The sequence below is a fragment of the Colossoma macropomum genome, unplaced genomic scaffold, assembly GCF_904425465.1.
Source record: "Colossoma macropomum unplaced genomic scaffold, Colossoma_macropomum, whole genome shotgun sequence".
In the NCBI taxonomy this organism is placed as follows: Eukaryota; Metazoa; Chordata; class Actinopteri; order Characiformes; family Serrasalmidae; genus Colossoma; species Colossoma macropomum.
Window position 1 is genome coordinate 12,551,237 of NW_023494808.1, and position 24,304 is coordinate 12,575,540.

A 24,304-nucleotide genomic window follows, 5' to 3' on the forward strand; every position below is an offset into this window, starting at 1 on the left:
CCGTGCTTTGATAAAATAATGGTTGGAGGGTAATGTTTGGAGAGAGGGAAGAAAGAATAGAGTTTGCTAATGGAAGAATATTCAGATAGGTTGGGGAGGGACGAGGACAGAGGTGGGCTTGTGTTCCACGATAATAGGAATTAAGGTCAGACAGTTATGATTAAAGTTTGACATTTTAGTGAACAGTGCTACAAAAAAAAAGGTTTTCAAGATTGGATTGAAAAGACAAAACCCAGCATTAAAGAAACATGATAAGCAGTGGGTCAGCCAAAAACGCAATTCACACCATTTTCCCCTCATCCTACATGTAGGGCTATTGGAGCTAATGTAGCTAATAGCACTACAAACCTGTATCTCATCACTCAGCACTGCGCAATCAGTATAATCTTCACACACTTGCCTCAAAGACGTTGTTTGGAAATGTACTTTGGAACTATATCATCATTCCTAACTTACCAAACACATAATGACATTCCTCCTATTTGAGGCTGATGCCTGATGTAGGAAGTGATTCCATTTTCAAGATGGATGCCTCTGCAGTGCACAGTGCTAATCGATGGAGTAGAGCTTCTATTATGTCAAAGCTACTAGGGATCTTAGTGATTAACTGCTTAAACACCAAATACGTACATGATGAATGATCCAATGCTGTTGGTTAAAAAGTTCATTTAATTACAGATAAACAGTTGGGAGTTGAGTGTGCTGGTTTGTCAATTAACTTGAGGACCACTTTTGGGGGCTCCTGAGTGGCGCAATCGTCTAAGCGTTGGCCCTATCATCAGTAGATCAGTGAATTTAATCCCTGGTGATGCTACAGCCATTCGTGGCTGGGAGTCCAAGAGAGCACAACTGGCCTCGCTCTCTCTGGGAGGGTAGGATGGCCCCCCGTCTCCCCCGTCACTCAGCGCGATGCTAGTCAGCGCAAATGTCGTTTGCTGATGCAACAAAACTGGCAGTCGGTGCTTTCCAACTTTGACGTTGCGTTAGCGGCAGCTCAAAAAGATGCGGTGGTGCTTCACAGGTCTCGGAGGAAGCCTGTGTTAGCCTTCGCCCTCCTAGCGCTGGTGGTGTCGTGAGATTGTGGGAGTCCTAAGTAGTGCATAAAACTGGATACCTCTTAAAAAACATTCTCGAATTGTATGCATGAGGGCACCTCGTTCCGGTGGCCCTTGACTCCTGCTGTCGGAGTTGACAGAGTTGGCTCCTCGACTCGACTTAATTTTAACCGAAAGTGCCAGAACCATTGATAAAGGGATACAGCGAAGATTGAACCACTCTAACTGTAGCTTAAAGCACTATAACAACTTGGATATTTAGCCACATAATACAGTCCTAAAAGGAAAAGGCTACAACTGACTTTTTTATAAATCTAATGTTGTTTCTGTTGAGTGTAGCCTTAAGCTACAGCCTGTAAATGTGTTTCACAGCTGATGTAGTTAGTCCAACGACAAAAAAAGCATAAAAGCTGCGAGCTACTGACTTTATGTTGGCTGTTGTTTAAACTATGCATGTGGACTTCAAAGTAGCATAGATGTTCACTAACTTGGGTAAATAATATGTGTCAAATGTAAGTAAGTAGACTACATCACATTACTGTCATATCTGGCTATGTTTTTTCATTCTATAACGACTAAAATCTTTCTAAAACGCAGTGCTGTGTTTGAGGTTTTGCGTCACGTCCGTGGTTTTAGGTTTACTGGTTAACAGTTAACGTCTGACTAATAGTGGCTGAACGGTCAAAAGAATCTGCATCCCTAGTAGCTACAATAGCATCATAGCCTCCAGTGTAAAGCTAAAAAAAGCAAACTTCAGAGACGTCTTAAGCACAAAATTGACACAGTTTTGATTGCAGCAAACTCTTAGCATCTGCTTATCAACTGTTTATACACTCACCATCCATCATATCAGACCCCTACCTTCTTCTTCCAGTCTCTGGCCAGCTTAATGAGCTCCACCTGCCTAATAACTCCACTATATAGGTGTGCAATTACAGACTGTAATCCATTTGTTGCTGCACAGTCTATCAGACCCCCCACCATTGATCAGTTTCTGACCACAGGACTGCTGTTGACCAGATATTATCTGGGTGGTGGTCCGTTCTCAGCACATCAGTGACGCTGGTGGTGGAGTTTTTACACACGTCAGTGTCACGACTAGGTTCAGAGTGGTCCACCACCCAAATAATATCTAGCCAAGAGCTGCTCTGTGGTCAGAAACTGACAATTGATGAAGAACTAGAGGATGACTAATTCAAACTGCACCAGCAGGACTACAGTCTCTACCCGTACACCAGCAAGGGAGGGGTTTCCGATAAAGTGGCCAGTACATGTATATAATAGCTTTTATACAGTGAAAGCTGCTCACAGTTGGAGGGACATGTACAGTACATTATGTTCATATTCATAAAACATACAACACGACTGACCCATAAACATGAATGAATAATGTTGTATCATTAGCATTATTCATTTATGGCTCTCGATGTGTGTAGTTATGCTAAATAAACATAAGTGGATAGAACCTGATCATTGATGAAGGGCTAGACACACATTGTGTATCAACAAATGGTCCATAGTTTCTAACAGTATACAAACAAGGTGACGGTCAAGTGGCTGTATTTTGACCTATGTGGTCATAAATATTGTAATGATCTTCTGTGTATTAATCATAATCAAACTAGGAGGCATCATATGGGAAAACTTTTAACAAGCCAATACTCTATGAGAAATAGTAATATATATTCCGGTCAATATTCCAGTCAAAATAGTCCTTTAGAACAGGTTACTAATTTTTTCAGCATTAGAAAAAACGAGAAAACATATTTAATTAAACAATGTGTCACATTTTTCAGTATTTAGTGTGTCCAGACTTGACTTTTATTACAGCTTCCATTCTTTTCAGGAGACTCACTTTCAGTTTCTCAAAGAAATGTGCAGGGATATTTTTCCACACCTCCAAAGTTCAGTCTTAGAAGTTGGTTTAGCAGTTTCTGCTTCTCATCATCCAAGCAATCGAACACGTTCAGTGATGTTGAGGTCTGGACGCTGGGCTGGTCAGTCCATTGTTCTGAGAACACCAGCAGCTTCTTAAGTGCTGTTTATCTGATGGGGGCAATTTTGGTGTCTACCAGGTCTTCCAGGTGGTCGTTAGGAGCCCCATTCTCTCTGTATCTTTTAATCATTATAGGAATCTCCTGTTTTTTCACTTTTTTTCTTTACCTTTCTTCTTCTTTATGCAAGATGATTATTTCATATCTAATCTCTAAAATATCCCCTGAAAAATTATTAACTTTTTGAGTGAAAATAACCGTTAACTGTCTGACTTTTCCATAGTCCTGTATTCTATTTTGAAATGTACTCACAACATATAACAAAATATGTAATTTTGGCTATTTTCATAACATTAACAGGCCAAGCAGAACAAACGCACCGCATAAATACGCAGGGATTCCCTCCAGCGCACCTGCAACTGTTTCCCGCTCAGATCTTCTGCTGAATACCGCCTTAAGCAGAAATCCTAATAGCCGCTAAACTCTGCTTTGCAGATGTATGAGGGGATAATTTTGTATTCATCCTCAGTGATTCCTGTGTGATGCACCTGCTACCATGCAGGCAGGTGCATCAGCAAAATATGGCTCGAAAAAGGAATCTACAGTAGTGTGGCGCTCACATCAGCGGCCAAAGGGTTATTACGCGTCAATCTTCGAGGGCCAGAAGGTTTGATAGCGTGCAAATTACATCTTATCACTTTGAATGGCATAATGCATTGGGTTAATTAATGTTTTTTTGACGCTGGCTTTAATATTTAAATGCTGAAATTTATTCTGCCAGGCCTAATGGAGATCGACCGATAGGAGGGAGAAGGGGCGCTTCGGCGGATGAAGTGTGAAAGATGGAATAATTTTTTGCGGGGAAATGTTTGGATGAGTGCAGGTAGAGAGGGATGGAGGGATATTGGGTAGCTCTTTCACTGCTGTGACCTCAAGCCTCTTCTGATTAAAGCAATTTCCCAGTGAAGTCTTCTTTGTGTGTGTGTGTGTGTGTGTGTGTGTGTGTGTGTGCGCGCATGCTAGTGCTCTTCTTCAGCTCTCCAGCTAAATCCAGGCCCTCTTCACATGCTTATCAACCTCAGTGCCAAACTGGCAAACCTCTTAGCACCTCGAGTACCGAAAAAAGTGTGTGTGTGTGTGTGTGTGTGTGTGTGTGTGTGTGTGTGTGTGTGATTAACTCCTGACACCTGACGCGAGAGTGGGCATTGTTGATTAGACATGCTCTGTGTGTCTGTGTGTGTGTTATCTGTGTGTGTTTGTTTTTATACATTTTCAGGGCAAAAATGTCCTGACTTTGTAGGAAAACCAGAGATGTTTCTACACTCAATGTCCATTTTATAAGCTCCACTGACCATATAGGAGCACTTCGTAGCTCTACAGTTACAGGTTGTAGTCCATCTGTTCTTCAATGGTCAGGACCCCCACAGGACCCCGACAGAGCAGGTGTTATTTAGGTAGTGGATCATTCTCAGCACTGAAGTGACACTGATGTGGTGGTGGCATTTTAATGTGTGTGTTTTTAAACCCCTCAGTGTCACTGCTGGACTGAGAATAGTCCACCAACCAAAAATATCCAGCCAACAGAGTCCTGTGAGCAGCGTCCTGTGACCACTGATGAAGGACGAGAGGATGACCAACACAAACTGTGCAGCAGCAGATGAGCTATCGTCTCTGACTTTACATCTACAAGGTGGACTGACAAGGTGTCAGTCTAATAGAGTGGACAGTCAGTGGACACAGTGCTTAAAACCATGCCACCATCACGTCAGTGTCGCTGCAGTGCTGAGAATGATCCACCACCCAAATAAAACCTGCTCTGTGATGGGTCCATGGGGGTCCTGACCACTGAAGAACAGGGTAAAAGGCGACTAACAAAATACACAGAGAAACAGATGGACTACAGTCTGTAACTGTAGAACTACGAAGTGCTCCTATATAGTCAGTGGAGCTGATAAAATGGACAATGAGTGTAGATACAAGGTGGGTGTACTTAATGAAGTGGCTGGTCAGTATATATAATACATATAATACATATTGTAGCTGTTGTAGCAAAGCCTTGTACCTCCCCAACAGTAACTACATAGGAGTTCCAGGTCTTGCTTTCAAATGGTGGACATACATATGCCCCTTTGTCCCGACACTGTACAAATACAAACCGGTGTGTGCACGCATATACCTGAGAGTGTGAGACTGCTGTGTGCATGTCCCTAATCCAGTTCATCCCAGAGCCTCTTACACACTGAAGTGGCGCATGCACGATGCGCACAGGGACCATCCGGAGAAACCATGGAGTGCAGTTAGCGTAATTCACTGATTTATTAACTACCCACTGCTGCAGCTGGGATTCACTTTCAATGCTATGAGGATCACTTGCCTGGGATGTGCTCTAATGTGAGCTTCAGCTTTAGCTCTGTGAAGATATATTACTCAGATACGCAGTTATGTACCGTATGTAGTCAAGCTGTACAATATATTTTTTGCATATCGTTATCTTAATATCGGCCTTTTGTGACACAGATATAGCAGAACGGCTGCACGATGCAAACAGGCCTCCACAACAATCACAGTGTTATTTACTGACCAGTCACAGCTCTGACTGAGTGTTTTGGTGGGTGATTTATGAATAAAGATGTTCAGGTAATCCAACAGAAGTCAGTTATTTTAGTTAAATTAATGCAGGCCAAATGTTCAACAAGCCTTATTATTAATGCAGTGCATTTCTGATGTACACACTTTTTTATTCACACTTTTAATTATGGTTCTTCAAGGGTTCTTTAGTAAAGAAAATGGTTCTATATAGAACCATGAAAACTCAAAGAACCCTTTGCATGATGAAATGGTTCTTTGCATTGTGAAAAGGTTCTTCAGATTGATGGAGAATGTGTTGTATATGGTTCCATATAGCACCAAAAAGGGTTCTTATATTATTACGTGCTTGACATCGAAACAATAGAGCCCTTTTTTGGTGCTATATAGAACCCTTTTCAAAAAGGTTCTATATAGACCCATATAAAACACATTCTTCAGGCTGATGGAGAATGTAAATGTATGTATATGTGTATATGTATATATATATAGCGCCAAAAAGGGTTCTATTGTTTCGATGTCAAGCTTGTAATAATAAAAGAACCCTTTTTGGTGCTATATAGAACCATATACAACACGTTCTCCATCAGCCTGAAGAATGCTGTCACAATGCAAAGAACCATTTAATCATGCAAAGGGTACTTTGAGTTTTCTTTACATTTTCTTTACTAAAGAACCCTTGAAGAACCATCATTTTTAAGTGTGTAGTAATATAACTGCAATGCATTTATGTTGCCATATCATTCAGCCCTAATACGCAAGACTAAAAGATGAACCGTTTTTATGTCAAAATATGCAAACAGTGCAGTTTTAGTAGCTGCAATATTCATTAGAACCTAAATTATCTCTGTCATCAGTTTTAAGTGGGTAAATTTTACCTGTTAACGTGGAGCTTGTGAACTGCCTGTAGACGAGCCAGACCAATCAAAAACATCCAATCATCCATTTGCTGGGTACACGACAAAAAAGCTGCAACTAACTGGCCGCCACTGGAAAAAAAACAAGCGTAGATCTCAGTTTAAAGAAAATAATTGCAGTTTAAAATACTGGTCAGAAAAATTGCAATGAGATATTTTACCCAAATACTAGTCTGTAGTGCTGGATTGAGTTTTCTCTTTGAGACACAGCTTAGCAGCAGCACTACAACCGCATGCATTTTTCTCCCTAAATGCAACTGTGTTGAGCACTGCTCTACTATTCATGGCCTGGTATAATATTAATCCTCTTTGTATACAGACACCTCCTCCTTAACCTGTTTATATGTGTATGGCGGTGTACATAAGCTCCGTCTCTTAAATCTGACTCTTACATCTGTCTGTATCGAGGTGTGTGTGTGTGCACTGATATTTCTGAGCTGAACTATGGCTTTTTTGAGAGTATGCGCATGAATGACTGTGTGTTTCAAAGAGACCATGCCTGTCACCTCCTGAAAACATAGCCATTATTCCAGCCTCGGTCGGTGAAACAGCATTGTGGTGCTTCCTTTCTTCCCTCTGCTTCTTCTCTTCTTCAGAGTCTGCAAACAGTTAACAGAGAACGAAAACCGAACTGAAAACGAACACTTTTCACAGGACATGACTGAATACAGGAATAAAATCATGTTCAGCTTCTACACTGGGATGTGATAACGATAATTCAGAACCATCAAGCAACTGTGTTTGCACACTGTGGGATTAGACCTCCGCATTTAAGCCATCCGTGCAGTGAAACACCCACATACATGCACACTAGCGAACACACACACTAGGGGGCAGTGAGCACACAGTGGGCAGCCCTATCCACAGCGCACAGGGAGCAGGGAGCAATTGGGGGTTAGGTGCCTTGCTCAAGAGCACTTCAGTCATGGACCATCAGCCGAGGGGATCGAACCGGCAACCTTCTGGTCACAGGGCTTGTTCCCTAACCTCCAGCCCATGACTGCCCCAACTATGTAACTAAGAACTAAGTAATAACATAATTAATAATAATAGCTACTATTTTGCTCTGGTTATTTTTTTTAATTAATTTTTTAAAAATAAATGCAACCTTCTGCCTAATATTATGTTATTATTAACATCAATAACAACTGTTTAATTTCATTGTAACTAGGTACCATTCAGAATGAACCAAAATAAAAAAATATTTCATTTGTATTCCCTGATTCCACAGAAATGTTATCCTTCTCAGTCATGATTTTTTCTTAGGTAAGAACAGAATCTACACACACTCAAGAGCACAAAGATGACTTTTTCTTAGAACTCTTCTCAACAAATTCAAGAGAAAAGTTAGGAAGATATTGGTAAATGAGACCCATTGTTCATTTTCAGTTTTCGTTTTCATTCTGTGCCATTTCTAAAGCCTGGCTGCTGTTCTTGTCCATCTAACTCTCATCCTGACCACCGTTTTTTCACTGTTCTTTCCTCTCCTTTCTCGACTCCAGGATACCAGCTCATCCTTTTTCCAGTTCGGGGCCTCCCTCCAGCAGGAGGCGCTGCTGATGCTGGCCGTGATGGAGGAATATGACTGGCATGTCTTCTCGGTGGTCACCACCAAGTTCCCAGGCTATCAGGAGTTCATCTCCACTATACGTGTGACAGTGGACCACAGCTTCGTGCGATGGGACCTGCAGAGCGTGGTGACGCTGGAAGGTGTCGGCGAACCTGAAGACCGGGCACACGTGCAGCTGAAGCGCATCCAGTCGCCCGTCATCCTCCTCTACTGCTCCAAAGACGAAGCAGAGATGGTGCTAGTCGAGGCCCGGTCGCTGGGGCTGACGGGGGCCGGCTACGTGTGGATGGTCCCGAGTCTCACGACCGGTAACCCGGAGCGCACGCCTGAGGCCTTCCCTTCAGGGATGATTTCTGTAGCGTACGACGAGTGGGACTACCCACTGGAAACGCGGGTGCGGGACGCCGTAGGAATTCTCAGTTCGGCAGCAGCCGCCATGTTCCGTGAGCAGGGTCGCATTCCAGACGGAACGGTCAGCTGCTCCGGTCAGTTGGAGAAACCAGAGGTGCCCCCCAGTGCTCTGCGCAGGTAAGCTAGCGCTGGTTTAAGTGAGATGCGTAGAGAGCTGGAATATAATGGAAAAACTATTAAACGTTGTGCTGTTCCTGGCTGTCAGGAAGCGAATGTATCACTGCACTTTTCCAGAGGATCCACACACCCAGTAAGCACGGCTCAAGGTTTCTTGACAGTTTGTTTTCCACATTTCAGCGGGTTTTTGAATGAGGTACAAGGGAGCAAGTGAAAACAGAGGCCTTTTACATATATCAGTCTGAAAAGCACAGTTATTCTAAGGCACGGTTGTCAAACTGGGCTCATTGTGGACCGCAGCTCCACAGAGACTAGCATTTTATATATGCCTTTCAAAAGCAATAATATCCTAAGTGCATAGATGCTGTTTTAGATGTGTATGAAATCCCAGTGTTTTGATTCCTATAAGATTTGCACATTTTAAAGAAAACATGACGATTCAGCAGTATTTTGTTATTTATTTAAAATGGATTTTGTGTTGTGTGCTACTTCAGCAATACTTCTTTTTCAAATCACAAGGATGAGCTTGCAACAAAACACTGTCAGCATAGAAATGTGACGGATTCCCATAAGTCCACTTGTCTTTCTTCCTCAATTGCTGCTCCCTACAGCCCAGAAAGTCCACCATGTTACGGATTGTTCGAGCTGTCAGAAAGACAAGTGAAGGATGCTAAAATTTCCGCCAGAATTTCTCCTTCAGTGGAGGTGTGTGATAAGATATTCCAGTATATCCTGTGCAGAAGAGTTTCATAGCTTTGGGTGGCAGCCAAGCATGATGATAACATGCGAACGTGCCCAAAATCCAAATGAGGATTGTGTACTTTCCAAAAAACTGAGCAGTATTATCAGCTAAATGTATTTAAGATGGCAACCTACAAATATACGTCTTGAATGACATGAAAGTGACTAGGATGCCTCATTGTCTTTTTGACATTGTATTGTAGTGGCATTTGAGAAAAGCAATCTTTTTGCTATACCTTAAATTAGTTCATTTGTGGCAGCTTGATTGGCGAAATATAGCCAAACATCACAATGTGCTTTTCCATATCATTCAATATCACAAATTATCCATAATTACTACATGTTTTTATTCATTCTAAATTTAAGTCTGAACAGTATTGTAAACTCTAAGGAAAACAAAAGGCATATTCTGGTTTTGCTGCATTAAATCTGGTTCCCTCAAACATTTTAACTCTCTTTAAAGTCTTTAAATCTAGACCTTGAATCCAGCTTCCAGTCATGGATTTTGTATCCACTGGCAGGTTTGACTATAGGTAGCCAACAGTTCAGTTAAGTACCAGTGATTACTAGAAATGGGCATTTAAGTCAAATTTGAGATGGCATTATTCAAAATATATTAAAGACACCCCAGTGATCTTTTTTAAAACTTATTATTAGCAAAGCCTGGGCAATATAACAATATTTATCGATATCATGTCAAATTATGTCACAATATGCTTTCTTAAGCGTATCATAGGTATCTCCCACACTTAAAAACACTTTCCAGTGTTTGATTACAAAGAGCGTGTAATTTGTCCTGTTAATTTGAAATATAGTGCAGTATGTAAAATGTTAAATACAAATAATTGGATTCCCAGAAATATTGATAGAAATATTGAAATATAGGGCGGCACGGTGGCGCAGTGGGTAGCGCTGTCGCCTCACAGCAAGAAGGGCCTGGGTTTGATTCCTGGCCGGGTGACCAGGGTCGTTTCTGTGTGGAGTTTGCCTGTTCTCCCCGTGTCTGCGTGGGTTTCCTCCCACGGTCCAAAAACATGCAGTCAGGCTGATTGTACTTGCTGAATTGCCCCTAGGTGTGAGTGAGTGTATGCCCTGTGATGGACTGGCGACCTGTCCAGGGTGTATCCTGCCTTCCACCCAATGACAGCTGGGATAGGCTCCAGCACCCCACCGCGACCCAGAAGGATAAGCGGTTTAGATGATGGATGGATGGATGGATATTGAAATATGGTGAAGTATCCTGATATTGCATTTTTGCAGTATCTCATCCGGTGTGCGGTACCCGTTAGACTGCTATGTCAGAACTATGTCATAATCAGCTTTTTGAGCATATTGCCAGCACTTTAAAACAACTTTCCAACCTAGTGTTTGATTGCAAAGACGGTATAATTTGTTTAATTTAGTGCACCGCAGTATGTGAAATGTCAAAAATACAAATAATTGGACTCATAGTTTTGACAATTTTTTGGCACCACTTTGTTCCAACTTATCAGATGTCGGAAATATCGTGACATATTGTGTACCATGAAAAGTTCTTTAAGTATCATGATATTACATGTTTGTCATATTGCCCACCTCTATTATTACCCCCCTAGCTATTAGCTGGAAAACAGCTAGATTAAAAAGAGTTATGTGATACCAAACATGATAAATTCACTAAATGGTGCCATTAAATCTAAAAAGTACAGTGTAAAATAAGCTGGATGTTTAGCAGCGTTTTTCTGGGACACTTCCTATGTTCTACAGCAGTGCTTTGTACCTTTTGTAGAAATTCTCTAAACACTAGAAATTCATAGACTAAATACGAAAATCTACGGCCAGAAACTAGAATCAATTTAAAAACATGTACTTAATAATATCAGCACTTGAAATAGTTTGTGCTGTTGCAAGTGAACAGTTAGACTTCTTCTCCCTCCTCATTTAGCAGGTTACAGGCACACATCGTCAGCTAGTGTACCAAAGTTCAAGCCTTTGCTGTTAATACAGGATTGAGTAATATGAGGGTATTTTCATTTTATTAAATATATTTCAAAAGTACATCATCAACATGGAGAAAAGATTTGATTTCAGTCATTAGTCGTTTATCGTCCAGACTCAAAACACATTTTAACACTTTTTAAATAAAAGAGTGGACTATTTGGACTGGGGTAGGGGCAGTACCATGTAAACATAGTTTAAGCAGAATACTGTTCAGTCCCCAGTTTGGAAACCGTCCATATGGAAACCATGAACATTCACATTCAACCTACAGCAGCTTAGCACGTACATTCAATTTGATATTCCTTAGAATTTAGCCTGGTACAAAATCACCCTGAATCTTGCCAGCGTTCAGTTTATTTTGCCTTAAGTATTCAGTCCAATGCTGCCCGAAACTGGCCATTTTTTATTCTGAACATATCCTTTCAGGGCCAGATTAGTTGATACTGACAAGTGTACAAAAAACCTGGTGTGGAGGAAGAAACCATAATAATGACCACAGTTCTTATGATAGACATTGATGCTTATGGCTTGCTTTTGGGAAAATGCCAGACTGAACCTGTGGATCAGGTGGTTTTTACAAGAAGGAGTACTACATCATCTGCCTGTTGTTGGTATAAGCTATTGTCATTCTTCTGGAAACCTGAGCCTTCTAAGTCGTGGTGCGCCTGTAGCTTAAGGAATGAGTTTTGCATGTGATTTGTATGCAAAATCAGTGTAGTTACTGAATCCAGTCACGTAAGCTACAGACCTACTTTCTATAAATCACTGGATTAATCCAAAATATTGAATACATGCATGTTAAGTTGTTCTGGTTGGAGAGGCCTGATTACGAGTCCAGTCACGTGCCTCTTCTTCCTCCGCCAGTGATCGTAACTGGCTAATTGTTTCTGGCGTTCAGCAAGCTGTGTTTGTTTTGGTAACAGACAGCCCAAGGTTTCACCTCATGCAGCGTTGTGGCAGGTGATCCGAGGAATATTAATGTCACAGCCAGAGAGACCATGCAAGACTGAGAAGTTGTAGGAAAAGAGCAGGAGGAACTGCCATTGCACCCATTCTTTCAGCTAAATACAGACACTTTTTTTTTCCCAGAGATTTACATGCCGTTCACCCATTTCCGTCAGAGCAGTGCTGGATATAGAAACACAGACATCTCCAATTCTACAGTCAATTTCCCACTTCCTGAACCAGCCTGTGTATTTGATTGGTGTTTAGATGCCCTTGATGAAGCCAATTTTGGGGTCATTCTGCAAGTGACTGCAGGGGTCCAAGCAAGTCTGTCACAATTACAGAGAAGACGGATTATCAAAGTCGCTTTCGGTTAAGCTCGGGATGGTACGTTGTATGTTATTTTTTTTTTTTTTGACAGAACGCACCGCTTATCAGGAGTTGCCATGGGTTACCATCAGTTGCTGTTTTCAGCATTGGTAACCGTCTGCTCCGAGTAGGTGTTTCTTTTGATCTCTCCCTGGTTGCTAAGGCTGTCTGTATCTGGGACACTGCAGACTCTACACTGTGGGAACATTTTACATGACGCCACCATCCACAGAGCCTGTATTAACCTTTTACAAAAGCTTCGGCAAGAGATTTTGGAACGTCTTACAGCGATCGGAGTGGACGTGCTTTGTGAACAGAGTCACCTTACCCTATGTAGAGGGGATTACGTTGAGTAAGGGCTGATAAAATGTTATAAAATCAAGAGTTTAAAACGTGAAGTGTTAAGAAATGTACTGTCTGTAGTGAGAGTCTGTGTCCTACAGACTTGGCAGATAGAGATAAGGTTTAAAACATGAGTATTTCTTTAATGTTGGAAAGAGGCCACATAAATTACAACCGTTCAAAACTAGAAAAGTGACTGCGCAGCTTTCCCAGATCAATCCCAGATGTTTTTTAAGGTGTTTCCAGGCAGTTATTATGGTATTTTAGGTGGTTAGTATGGTATACCAGGTGATTCCTATGGTGTTTCGTGGCTGCTGTGGTATCTAGGTGGCTGCTAGGGTGTTGCTAGCTGGTTGGTATGGTTCCTCACATGGTTAATAGGGTGTTGCTAATGGACTTGTATCAAGGTGACATAAGTTGGGTGCACAGACATTCATTCTTATGGGAAAAAACTCTTCATTTAATCGTGACTGTCCATCCAATCAAAAAGCTGTCACTAATTATATTGAGAAGTGCTAATAAAATCTCACAAGATCAAGAGTTTAAAAGCAAGTGAAGTGTTAAGAAGTGCTGCATGAACAGTCCAGCATTTTTCAACCTGATCTCTATCTGGCAAATCTGTAGCACACAGTCAATTACCATGGACAATAATGTTGACCTTATAATAGAAGCCAAAGGGCAGTTGCTTCAGCGTCTGCTCATTGGCCTCTAATACTGATTTTTTTCTACAACCCCATTCCCAAAAAAGTTGGGACACTGTGCAAAATGTTAATAAAAACAAAATGCAATGATGTGCAAATCATTTAAACCCTATATTTACTTGAAAATAGTACAAAGACAACAAATCAAATGTTGAAACTGAGAAATTTTATTGTTTTATTGTTTTTTGAAAAAATATATGTCCATTTTGAATTTGATGCCGACAACACGTTCCAAAAAAGTTGGGACGGGGGCATGTTTACCACTGTGTTTCATCAGCTCTTTTTTTAACAACACTGCAAGTGTTTGGGAAGTGAGGAGACACTGCTGTAGTTTTGAAAGTGAAATGTTTTCACATTCTTGCTTGATATAATATTTCAGCTGCTCAACAGTTCAGGGTCTCTTTTGTTGTATTTTTCATTTTATAATGTGCCAAATGTTTTCAGTGGTGACAGGTCTGGACTGCAGGCAGGCCAGTTTAGCGCCCGGACTCTTTTAATATGGAGCAGTGCTGGTTTGACATCGTCTTGCTGAAATAATCAAGGCCTTCCCTGAAAAAGACGTCGTCTGGAAGGCAGCATATGTATATATCGTTCAGCATTAATAGTGCCTTCACAGATGTGCACCATGTGATACGTTGTCTTTGAAGCATTTTCAATGAAATATAGGGTTTAAATAATTTGCACATCATTGCATTTTGGTTTTATTCACATTTTTCACAGCGTCTCAACTTTTTTGGAAATGGGGTTGTAAGTAAAGGGTGCATGAACTGTCCATACTAAGTGACCAAGTGCTAAAGATGTGCCAGATAGACATTGGGTTGCGCAATATGAAGATTTTTTATCGTTCTCATGATAAATTGTGTCACAATAGGCTTTTCTGAGTATATCATGGATATCGTAACTGCCTAAAAAGAGAATTAGTTCTGTTGGATTTAGTTACTAAAAATTGTCCTCAGTTTTTAAATACGGCAAGGCTGGTGGTTTTCCAGCGTATCAAACCTCAGGAAAATGAAATGATGCATATCGTGAATCCTGAAAATTTCTACAAGTATCAGGTAACATATTTCGTCCAGCTCTCATAGAGAATAGGTTGCAAAACGCCGGAGTATTCATTTAATGTTGGAAAGAGGCCATATATGTTACATCAGTTGGAAGTGAACGCTATTCTGTATATAGATCTGCTCTGCACTTGAGGCGGTCACACACACACATGGAGCAGAAGCTGTATCTGAGTAGCAGGTGTAGAATCTGACCCTGTTCTTGCTCAGTATCTGCCCACAGGCAAAGCCCCGTTCTCTACCCATGTTTGTTTCTTAATTAAGTCTGTTCCAACACACTTCTTTCTTTGCATCTCTCTCTCTCTCTCTCTCTTGCACAAATGCATGCAGCCACAATAGCGGCTGCCAGTAAGAAGTATTTCTGCATCAGGGATGCTTTGATATGTGCGCCACTCTTCCGTGCTGTTGGGTAGGAAGTGCCATAGCCGTGGCTACGTGTGTGTTTACGTGTTTGATGTGTCACAGTTCACCGTGTCCTATCAGTCTCCGCCAGGCCCGCGCTATCTACACTTACAGAGCACCTTAGAGACGGATTGGCACAGAGGGGAGGTGTGTACGTGCGTTTGTGTTTTTGTATTTGTTTGTGTGTGTGTGTGTGTGTGTGTGTGTGTGTGGGGTGGGGTTGGGGGGGTTGGGGGGGTGTCTCTTCAGAAGCATTTCCTGCAATATTATCACCTTTCCGCAGTAAACATTCTCAAACACTTTGCGAGTGACAGTCCCCTTTGTTTTATCCCGTTCAGAGATGTTCAGAGAGCCCGAGGCAGAAATTTCCACATAATTTATTCAGCCACATTTGTGGAAACTCTTCTAGCGCAAATTATTAGCTGCCTGATGGACATACTTTGTGATTTACATCTGCGTGACATGGGTTTTTTATGCATTCGCCTCCGAATGCTGGGGCATGCAATTTCACATGCATACATGCTCTGGAGTTGTAAATCTCTGACCCTACAACAGCACGGTTACGATTCTTTAGGAAACTATTCAGTGCATAAAAATTTCACGCAGACTATTTAGCATACTAAACAAATAAAATTAGAAGTACAATACAGAACGAAAGGGTAGCTAAAAAAGAGCCAATGATAAAGGAGCTACAGAGAGGAAAATGAAAAGGTGTAATATGTAAATTGGGTCTGAGGAAATAAACTGCTATTTACAGTATTTATGGGTCATTGTAACAAACTGGTTTACTGGATTTAAAAACAAATTTGGACTTTTAACAAATTTGGACGTCAGGTCTAAAATCCTTTGAGTGACTCTGTACCTTCCTATGTTTATTTTATTAAATACATTTCTGAACTTTCTATTTTGGCACTACCAAAACAATCATAGCACCACCAAAACGTTCAATGTTTCAGTAGTGACAATTTTAGCTAATTTTGAGCAATGCTAGCCATGATGATTCTTAATGTTCCACACTGATTTTCAGACTTTGGGACACATTTACTTCAAAACATTGGGATCCAACTGCTCACCATGTGGCCATAAGGGCCACTCTTCCTGCTCTAAAATGCAGGCATGCTCCTAAAATCTCTGGACTAAGACTCTTTGTGTTTCGGGAATGACATGAAAATGTGTGACAGCACTTTTTTTAAAACACATTTTGATTCCCAATAGACTGTACCCTACAAATGATGATTTTGTATATATTTAGCTTTTTACTATCTCATTGTAAATATCTAAATTCTGAATGCTTATTTTTTTTCTTTTTGGGCCGCAGTTTGAATGAATTTGGTAGTTTGGTAGTTTGGGTGATATGAACATTTGTAAAAATGACTATTTGTGGTTTAGAGTAATACAGTAAGGGAGATTCAGAGTCAAGGAGGTTTGTCTGTTTCAGTTTACGTTCAAGTTCATACTTCAAGGTGTCCACTGTGGTTAGTGGTTGGTATAGTGTAGTGGGTAGCACTGCTGCCTTCTGCACTGTAGACTGGGGTTCAATCCTCCTACACTATACCAATAAGAATCCTTGGGCAAGACTCCTAGCACTACCTTCGCCTACCTCTGGATAAGAGCGTCTGCTGAATGCTGTAAATTGTGGAATGGTTCATGAGCGCCACAGCTCTGCTGACAATTTTGTTAGAATGTGTGGTTGTGCTGGTTTTCTTGGCCCTGAATCTTCAGCCAGAATACACAGAAAATACACTGGATACACAGATGACTGGAGAAACTACTTACACAGACAATAAAAGCAATACAGCAAGATTCTTTTATTTTTCTCCAAATTTTGTTTTGGTTTTAAAATGAGAGCATATTCTGATGAATATTATTATAATCTAAAATCAGTGCAGTTGAAAAGCCGCCTTGAGATTCGGCTGCATTTTTACACCCCTAGCATGCGCTCGTATTTTCTGTTTTGAACAGATAAACACAGTTGCTGGTTGTTGTCGAAGTCCATTTGTGTGGTGCCTTTTTATCTGCGGTGTGCCTCATCTCCAGAGCCTCTAGCTTTTCGCTGACTTCTTTTGCGAAGCTGGTCGTGCTGGCTCATTCTGCTCGCAGGCAGGACAGGCAGCTCTTGAAATAAACAATTTATTTTGCTTGCGGCCCTATTCGAGACATGCTTTTATTAGCCTAAATGGTCAGCGCTTGCAGGATGCCATTAGGAAGAAGGGGCCAGTCATGGCCCAGGCTTCCCCATTATTTATTTATAATTCATCAGTTTGATAAGAATAGAAGGATTGTCCACTCGAATGGGGAGTTTTGTTAATAAAACGTATCAGACGGGTCAAGATATTGACCTTTTCTGTTGCTGATGCTTACGTTGACGTCAATCGATGACTACAAGCAGGACTAATTTAATCAAGTAATAAATCCATTCAAGTTGACCTATACTGTGAATGATTTTCCTCCCATTTCCACAGGGCGTTTGCTGTGTTTTGTAATGCATCTTTGCTACATGTCAAGATTGGTAATCTTGGTCCCGATTGGAACCTTGGTCCTGATCAAGCGCTGATCTCAAAGGTGTAAAGATTTTTAAATGCACACTTTTTGCAAGAGGACGTCAAATTTTTTGTAGAGTTTAAAAGGCAGGTTTTTTTTTATTTCTTTGTGGCTTCTTGCCAGCAAAACTACGCAAGGTCACCAGTTTCCTATTTGATCTCATTTGATCAGAATGCTTGCAGCACATGTAAATACTAAATATCCAATTAGTATAATTCATCTAATTGGATGTCTGTGCAGAAACGGCCTAGACTTACAGAATTAGACCTACAGTGGTTGAACAGACTTTGGTTAAATTCACTCACTTACACACCTATTCATGCTCCACCCACAAACACATTCTGCCGTAAAAATTTGCAGTGCAGTATTAGAATCAGGGGCCAGTTCTCATCTTAAATCTCCTTAAACATGTTTTTTTTTTATTTCACACTTAAGAAATAAATCATAAATCATTATTTTTCAAAAAAAATTCTTAAGAATTGTCATTTGAATCGTCACTTATATTGTTGCTTAAGAACACCTGTAATAACAAGTGGTATTCTGGAAAAAAAACCAAAAAAAAACATATGTTCGTAAATGTTGTCACTCGTCTTAAGGGGAGGTGGGGTAATGCTGGTTTACCAGAGGACGTCTGTGATGTCTGTAAAGAAATCTCGGTCTAAAGGAAATTGCGTGGCTTCAATTTTCCCCAGAAAAGAGTAGAAAACATGTTAAAACAGTTAATTTAGCTGTTATTTTCTTTACTCTAAACATTTAGGCTACCTTGCTATCTGAATCATTAGCATCGCAACTAGCTTGGGAATCTACAGGGAAGGGTCAACTTCACCACAGAAAATGCAACTTTTTTTCTGTAATTTTTACATAATCTGAGTTGTACACGTGAGAAAAGACAGTAACCGTACATATCAGCTTGGCTTTAGCCACAGAGAACACAAGAAAAGGCTTTTTTGAGCATCCATACTTAAAAAAACTCCTTTTCCACAGAATAATACAGCATTTTTACCAACATGGCTGTTCGCATAGAATTAATACCTGAGGTTATTTCTACAGCTCATTTTATAGAAGGTAAAAAAAGTCAGTCAAAATGACTGACATGGCGCATTTGGATGAGACTAAAATCATCAAGAAATGCTGGTAAAAATTAATTACTCCACATCCCATGTAAAACTAATCTCGTCCAAACAGAGCTTTAGACTGAAAGAGTTGACGAATAAATCTTCTCTAACTGTAGCTTCTAAACTTGTAGCCTCACTAGAACAGCTAGCCACAACATAGCGCAGCTCGGCTCATTCTTTAAACCGGAACCTCCATTTTATGTAGCGACTCTAAACAAATAGAGCAGTCTAGTTCAAATAATTCATGTTTTGACAGAAACTGAGTTTTGTGCTACAGTTTCTGGTCAGTTTTTGCTACAGCAGTTGCTAAGAACAAACACATTTGTGGGTGGAGCATGGAGAGGTCGTTTGGAGAAGGCCTTGAAGGGTATTGACTCCCTTTATGACCTGCGAACATAATAATTTGGTATCTTCGCACATGAGTACTCTGGTGCCATATAGTCCAAACAGTAGCAAACTACACACTACTACAGTATGTTCTCCCTTACTTACTGACTTTTCTGAAACATCTGCAGTTTCTGTGGAAGTTGTTTCCTTATAGTTTTAATCTATAATTACTAGAATTACTAATATTACCATTATATAACACTCAAAAACGCAAAAAAACATTACCATGAGGTTACAAAAGGCCATGTTTTGAGACTCTTTGACAGGTCTAATGCATCTCGAAGAATCCCAGCATGTACAAGCAAACTGAAAGCATGAAACTGAAGTAAAGCTGACTTAAGCAACTGCTGTATCGATGTACACCGATCAGGCATGACATTATGACCTCCTCCTTGTTTCTATGCTCATTGTCCATTTTATCAGCTCCACTTACTATATAGGTGCACTTTGTAGTTCTACAGTTACAGACTGTAGTCCATCTGTTTCTCTGCATACTTTGTTAGCCCCCTTTTAACCTGTTCTACAGTGGTCAGGACCCCCATGGACCCTCACAGAGCAGGTACTGTTTGGGTGGTGGATCATTCTCAGCACTGCAGTAACACTGACGTGGTGGTGGTGTGTTAGTGTGTGTTGTGCTGGTATGAGTGGATCAGAGAATGATCCACCACCCAAACAGTACCTGCTCTGTGAGGGTCCATGGGGGTCTTGACCACAGGGTAAAAGGGGGCTAACAAAGTATGCAGAGAAACAGATGGACTACAGTCTGTAACTGTAGAACTACAAAGTGCACCTATATAGTAAGTGGAGCTGATAAAATGGACAATGAGCGTAGAAACAAGGAGGTGGTCATAATGTTATGGCTGATCGGTGTACTTTGTAAAACAGTGAAGTGCCACACGACTTCTTAGCCCCGTAAACTGATATTATACACGCTGTCATGTTCTGTCTATAAACACAATGTATATATGAATTATATTGGTTTTACTAAAGTAGTGTAAGTCATGAACTCCTTTGTCTTGTTTTCCAGTTCAGTCTAACAAATTACAGTGAGACGAAACCTTTGGCCTAGGACTTCCTTTTGAACGATTTTCCTTGTTTATATCACAGCAGATCTGCGGCCCTGTTCCCCAGCCCTGAATATTTATGACCAGCCAGCGCTGCCATGTAAACATTGTTTAGTCTTTTGTCTTTGGTACATTTTTTGTGAGATGAAAATGTATCTTTGAGTCGTGTTCATTATTTAAACGTCTTTGCGCTCATGCTTTTCCTCTGAATACTAAGCAGGCTAACATTTAACCTAGATACCGATCTGAGATTGTGACACTGAAAAGGCTTCCGTGCGATAATAGTATCTGCGACTGTTATGTTGTTATGATTTATGGTACAGCAGTAAATATTTGGTCAAAGTCTTTTTCTCATCCCTGTATTTAAATAGGCTCTTCTGTGCTCTCAGAGTGAAGCTCCCTCACAGACTGACATGTTTATTTAAGAGAACGCTCTGACGCAGCTGTGGGAAAAATCGATGCTCATTTTTCTGCTATGATGAACTTTGATATAAGAACCGCGCTGGCGCCTCCTCCACACACACACAGCTGTATCGATGTAGCAGGTGTAGTTTTGACACAGTTCTCTCTTCATTTGTGCCTGGAGCCAGACCCCATTTCCTACTCATTTTTCTGTCTCTTAATTAATTTGACTGTGTGTGTGTGTGTGTGTGTGTGTGTGTGTGTGTGTGTGTGTCAGTGCTTTAGAGCTGTACAAAGCTGAGCTGTGCATCATATGGAAGAGGATGTTTGATATTGGATGGGTTTACATATCGCTGTGGTTGGAAAAAAACCTCGTATCTCCAAAATGGTAACTTTACAGGAGAAGGAAAAAACCTACTTTACGCTTAATGTAAGTCAATGGAACCAGTATTTTTACCAAGTAATATTGGGCCATTTCTTTAGGCCCTTTCATCATGAACTAAAAGGTAACAGGTATTTTCAAATTATGTCAAAAATGGAGATACAAGGTTTTCTTCCGACAGTAGCGAAACGTTTGTGGCTTTTAAATATTTTTTTTTTTTTATGTATATATTAAATAGAACTGTACAGTATATTGTTTGTCACTAAAGTATTCCCAGTACTGAGGTCTACAACATGCAGAAGAGCAATCACTGCTGAATGTTGTATTGTGTGCTCTGAGCTTTCTGACCAATTGAAAATGATTCATTTTGGTCAAATCCTTGCAGGTCATTCAGGGATTCGTAAATGTGATTTCTCTGTATTGGAAGTATCAGGTAGCTATATAACCGAACATGGTGTTTGTTTTTTTGGTTTTTTTTTACCATATTACCGTCTTAAAGGGGCAATCCAGAGTGTAATATGTTTATCATGTTATGCGGTATTCTGTGGTATAGCGTTGTATCATCAGCCTCAATAGTTTGACAGAATGGATAAACTTCTACAGTTTCCATGTTTTTGTTTGTGAATGCTGTTGTACAAACCATTGGGAATCCCTGTGGTGTCAACCAATCCTGCTAGCCTAGCCACTGAGTTGTAGTCCAATATATCACTGCTGTCAGAACAAAACCTTCTATCTTCATTTTTGTCGTTATTCAGTTTTTGGCATATTTTGAAAATGCCTGTTGCCCTTTACATTCTGTGTAAATTTCAGGATAAATGGACCAACATGAACAGCCCAAAATTATGTGGGAAAAACTCTGGTTCCATTGACTTACATTAAAATAAAGTATATTTTTCCTTCTCCTGTAAAGTTACCATTTGGGAGATATGAGGTTTTGCTCCGACAGCAGCGACATAAAACCAAGCTTGCATTAGTTCAACTCTCACCTTAGTTGCCAAACAAGACAGCTTTTATCTTGTATAGTGGAAACATGGTGGATATGTAGAGTATAGAAGATGTCACCCCGCAACGATATCTGGCTATCTAGCCAGCTAGTAGGGAAAACAAGCAACTTTTCAAATAGCCTGCCCCAAAAAATCTACCCAAAAGCAGTTATGGTTTCTCTGAAGTTCCTTCCACCTGAGAGATAAGTAATCAGAGGGTTTTCTAAGTCTTTGAACCTAAAAAATCTTGCTCCGGAGACTACCGCGTCACTGCTATAAGATGCGGGAAGCATGTTTAAAACAGTAGTGATGATTAAATTTCATTGTCGGCCGAAAAGTCCCTTTAATTTCTCTTCTAAACGCACCCTTTCCAGTGTTAGACTGATCATCAGCTCCACCTGGGTCAAAGTTTTGATTCCTTTTTCTTATATCGCAAGATTGTGTATGTTGCAAAAATTTAAACTATCGCAATGTGGCGTGAAGACCCAAGTCATCAACCTGCCAAAACTGACACTAGATCTGTTGAGTGATTCTTGCCTTGCTGAAACAGCTCACAGATTAAAAAAAAAAAGAGAAGCATGAGCTAAAGGGCAGTCGTGGCACCGGGATGTAGAAAAAAACAACCATTTCAGCCTATATAGGCCAGATTTCACAGGTCTGGTCTGGAATGGAATGGAAAATATCCTCTCGCCTGCCAAGGCTGGCCACACAGGAGCTCTTGCAATCTCTGTGAAGCAGGGCCTCTCAAACCTTGAGGGAGGAGACGAGAGCAGCCCTGCTCTCTGACCTTTGAGAAGGTGTGAAGGATGAGGATAATCATGGTAACTCATACAGGATTGAATTCAGCCACAAGATGGGCGCCTGTCCCCAGGGATGCAGCTGAATCCCATATAGGGAATACAACAAGTATTTTCTTGGAAAAAGCGATTTGGGGGGGAATCACATTTTTTTTCATTTTTTTTTTTTTGCAGTTTGAGGTGCTTTTTTGAATTGTTTTCGATGGAAAAGGCCCATTTGTACACAAGGTAACTAGAGTTTTGTGTGCCCTGGGCAAGCTCCTTTTTATGTGGAGTGCTCCGGGCGCCCTGAGTTCAACCTGAAACAGTCAAGTAGCCTGTGCCCTGAGCGTTTTTAATCTGTGTTGACCAATAAGGTGAATCTGAAGGCAGGCCTTCAGTGACAGATGACAGATGTAAACATGGGGGTCTTATCAGTGCCAAAGCTTTCTGCCTATAAAAGAATGACAGCTAGCGAGGTATGCTAGATAACATTAACCAGTTGACAGTTACAGTGCCATTGTCTGTTTGGCAACAGAGAGAATCACAGCCAGATGCAGCCTTCAAAAAATACAGTGTGAACTGCCAAGAAAAAAAGACCTAAAAAGTGCCTGAGCCTTCAGAAAAACATGACATGAATCCTGCATTTCTGAAATATCCCTGAATCAGGCCCAAAATATGAAGGCCTGGCCGCCTCGTAGTAGAGATTCTGGTATGGGGATCGCCTTTAGGGCTGCGATGAAAACTGAATGGAACCCTACTATAATGAAAGGTTTGTAGTGGTTCACTCATGGTGAGATTTTGTTCTCTAGCGACTGCCAATGGATTCAAACAGGGGATAAAAACTGCCTCAATTTGAATATGAAACATTGTACATTAGGAGCTGGTTTATCTGGGCATGAACACAGGGACATGAGGCAAGCTTCTAAAAATGTGCAGAAACTTGTGTTCTGCCTTTAGGTAGTGAGAACACTCGATCTATGACTCGCTGTGGGTTGTGCATGTGTTAGAAGTGGCCCAGACCGTAGGTGGGGCCAAACTTAGATGCTAGGGATGGGGGGGAGGCAGCTTCTGCTTGCTGATGGAAGCTATGGGGCTAGGCCTGCTATTCTTGCGGTATGGAAACAGGAGGTAAGGAGAGCAGACACTGCCAGTTTCTCTCTGTCAGCTGAATTATGGTTTATGAGGTATTACTGGGATACAGAGCTCACAGGTTTCAGCTTTTAGGTCAAGTCTGTGGTTGGTCTCCTGGTCTTGGTACCTGACACCCTAGAGGAGTAAGTGTACTACTTTGAAGAGAAATTTTTGTAAAAGATTCCAAAGATAGATGCTCAGACCAAAACAAAACTGCAATCTAAAATATAGCAGGAGAAAGGCTAGCAGGTAAATGAACAGGGAAACACATTGTGGCAGCAAGTAATGGAGCATTACTTTTTCCTGTGATTAGTTATTTAGTCACTTTTTCA

The 24,304-nt window shown here is 40.8% G+C and overlaps 1 protein-coding gene across 1 annotated transcript in view; it reads left to right on the top strand.

Moving 5' to 3' along the window:
• The window catches only part of grin2ab (glutamate receptor, ionotropic, N-methyl D-aspartate 2A, b), a 115,405-nt gene that overhangs the window by 79,907 nt on the left and 11,194 nt on the right, over positions 1-24,304 (top strand). Inside the window, exon 2 of the mRNA XM_036557275.1 lies at positions 8,055-8,650. Within this exon, the coding sequence (XP_036413168.1) occupies positions 8,055-8,650 (596 nt within the window). The remainder of the gene's footprint in view (positions 1-8,054; positions 8,651-24,304) is intronic.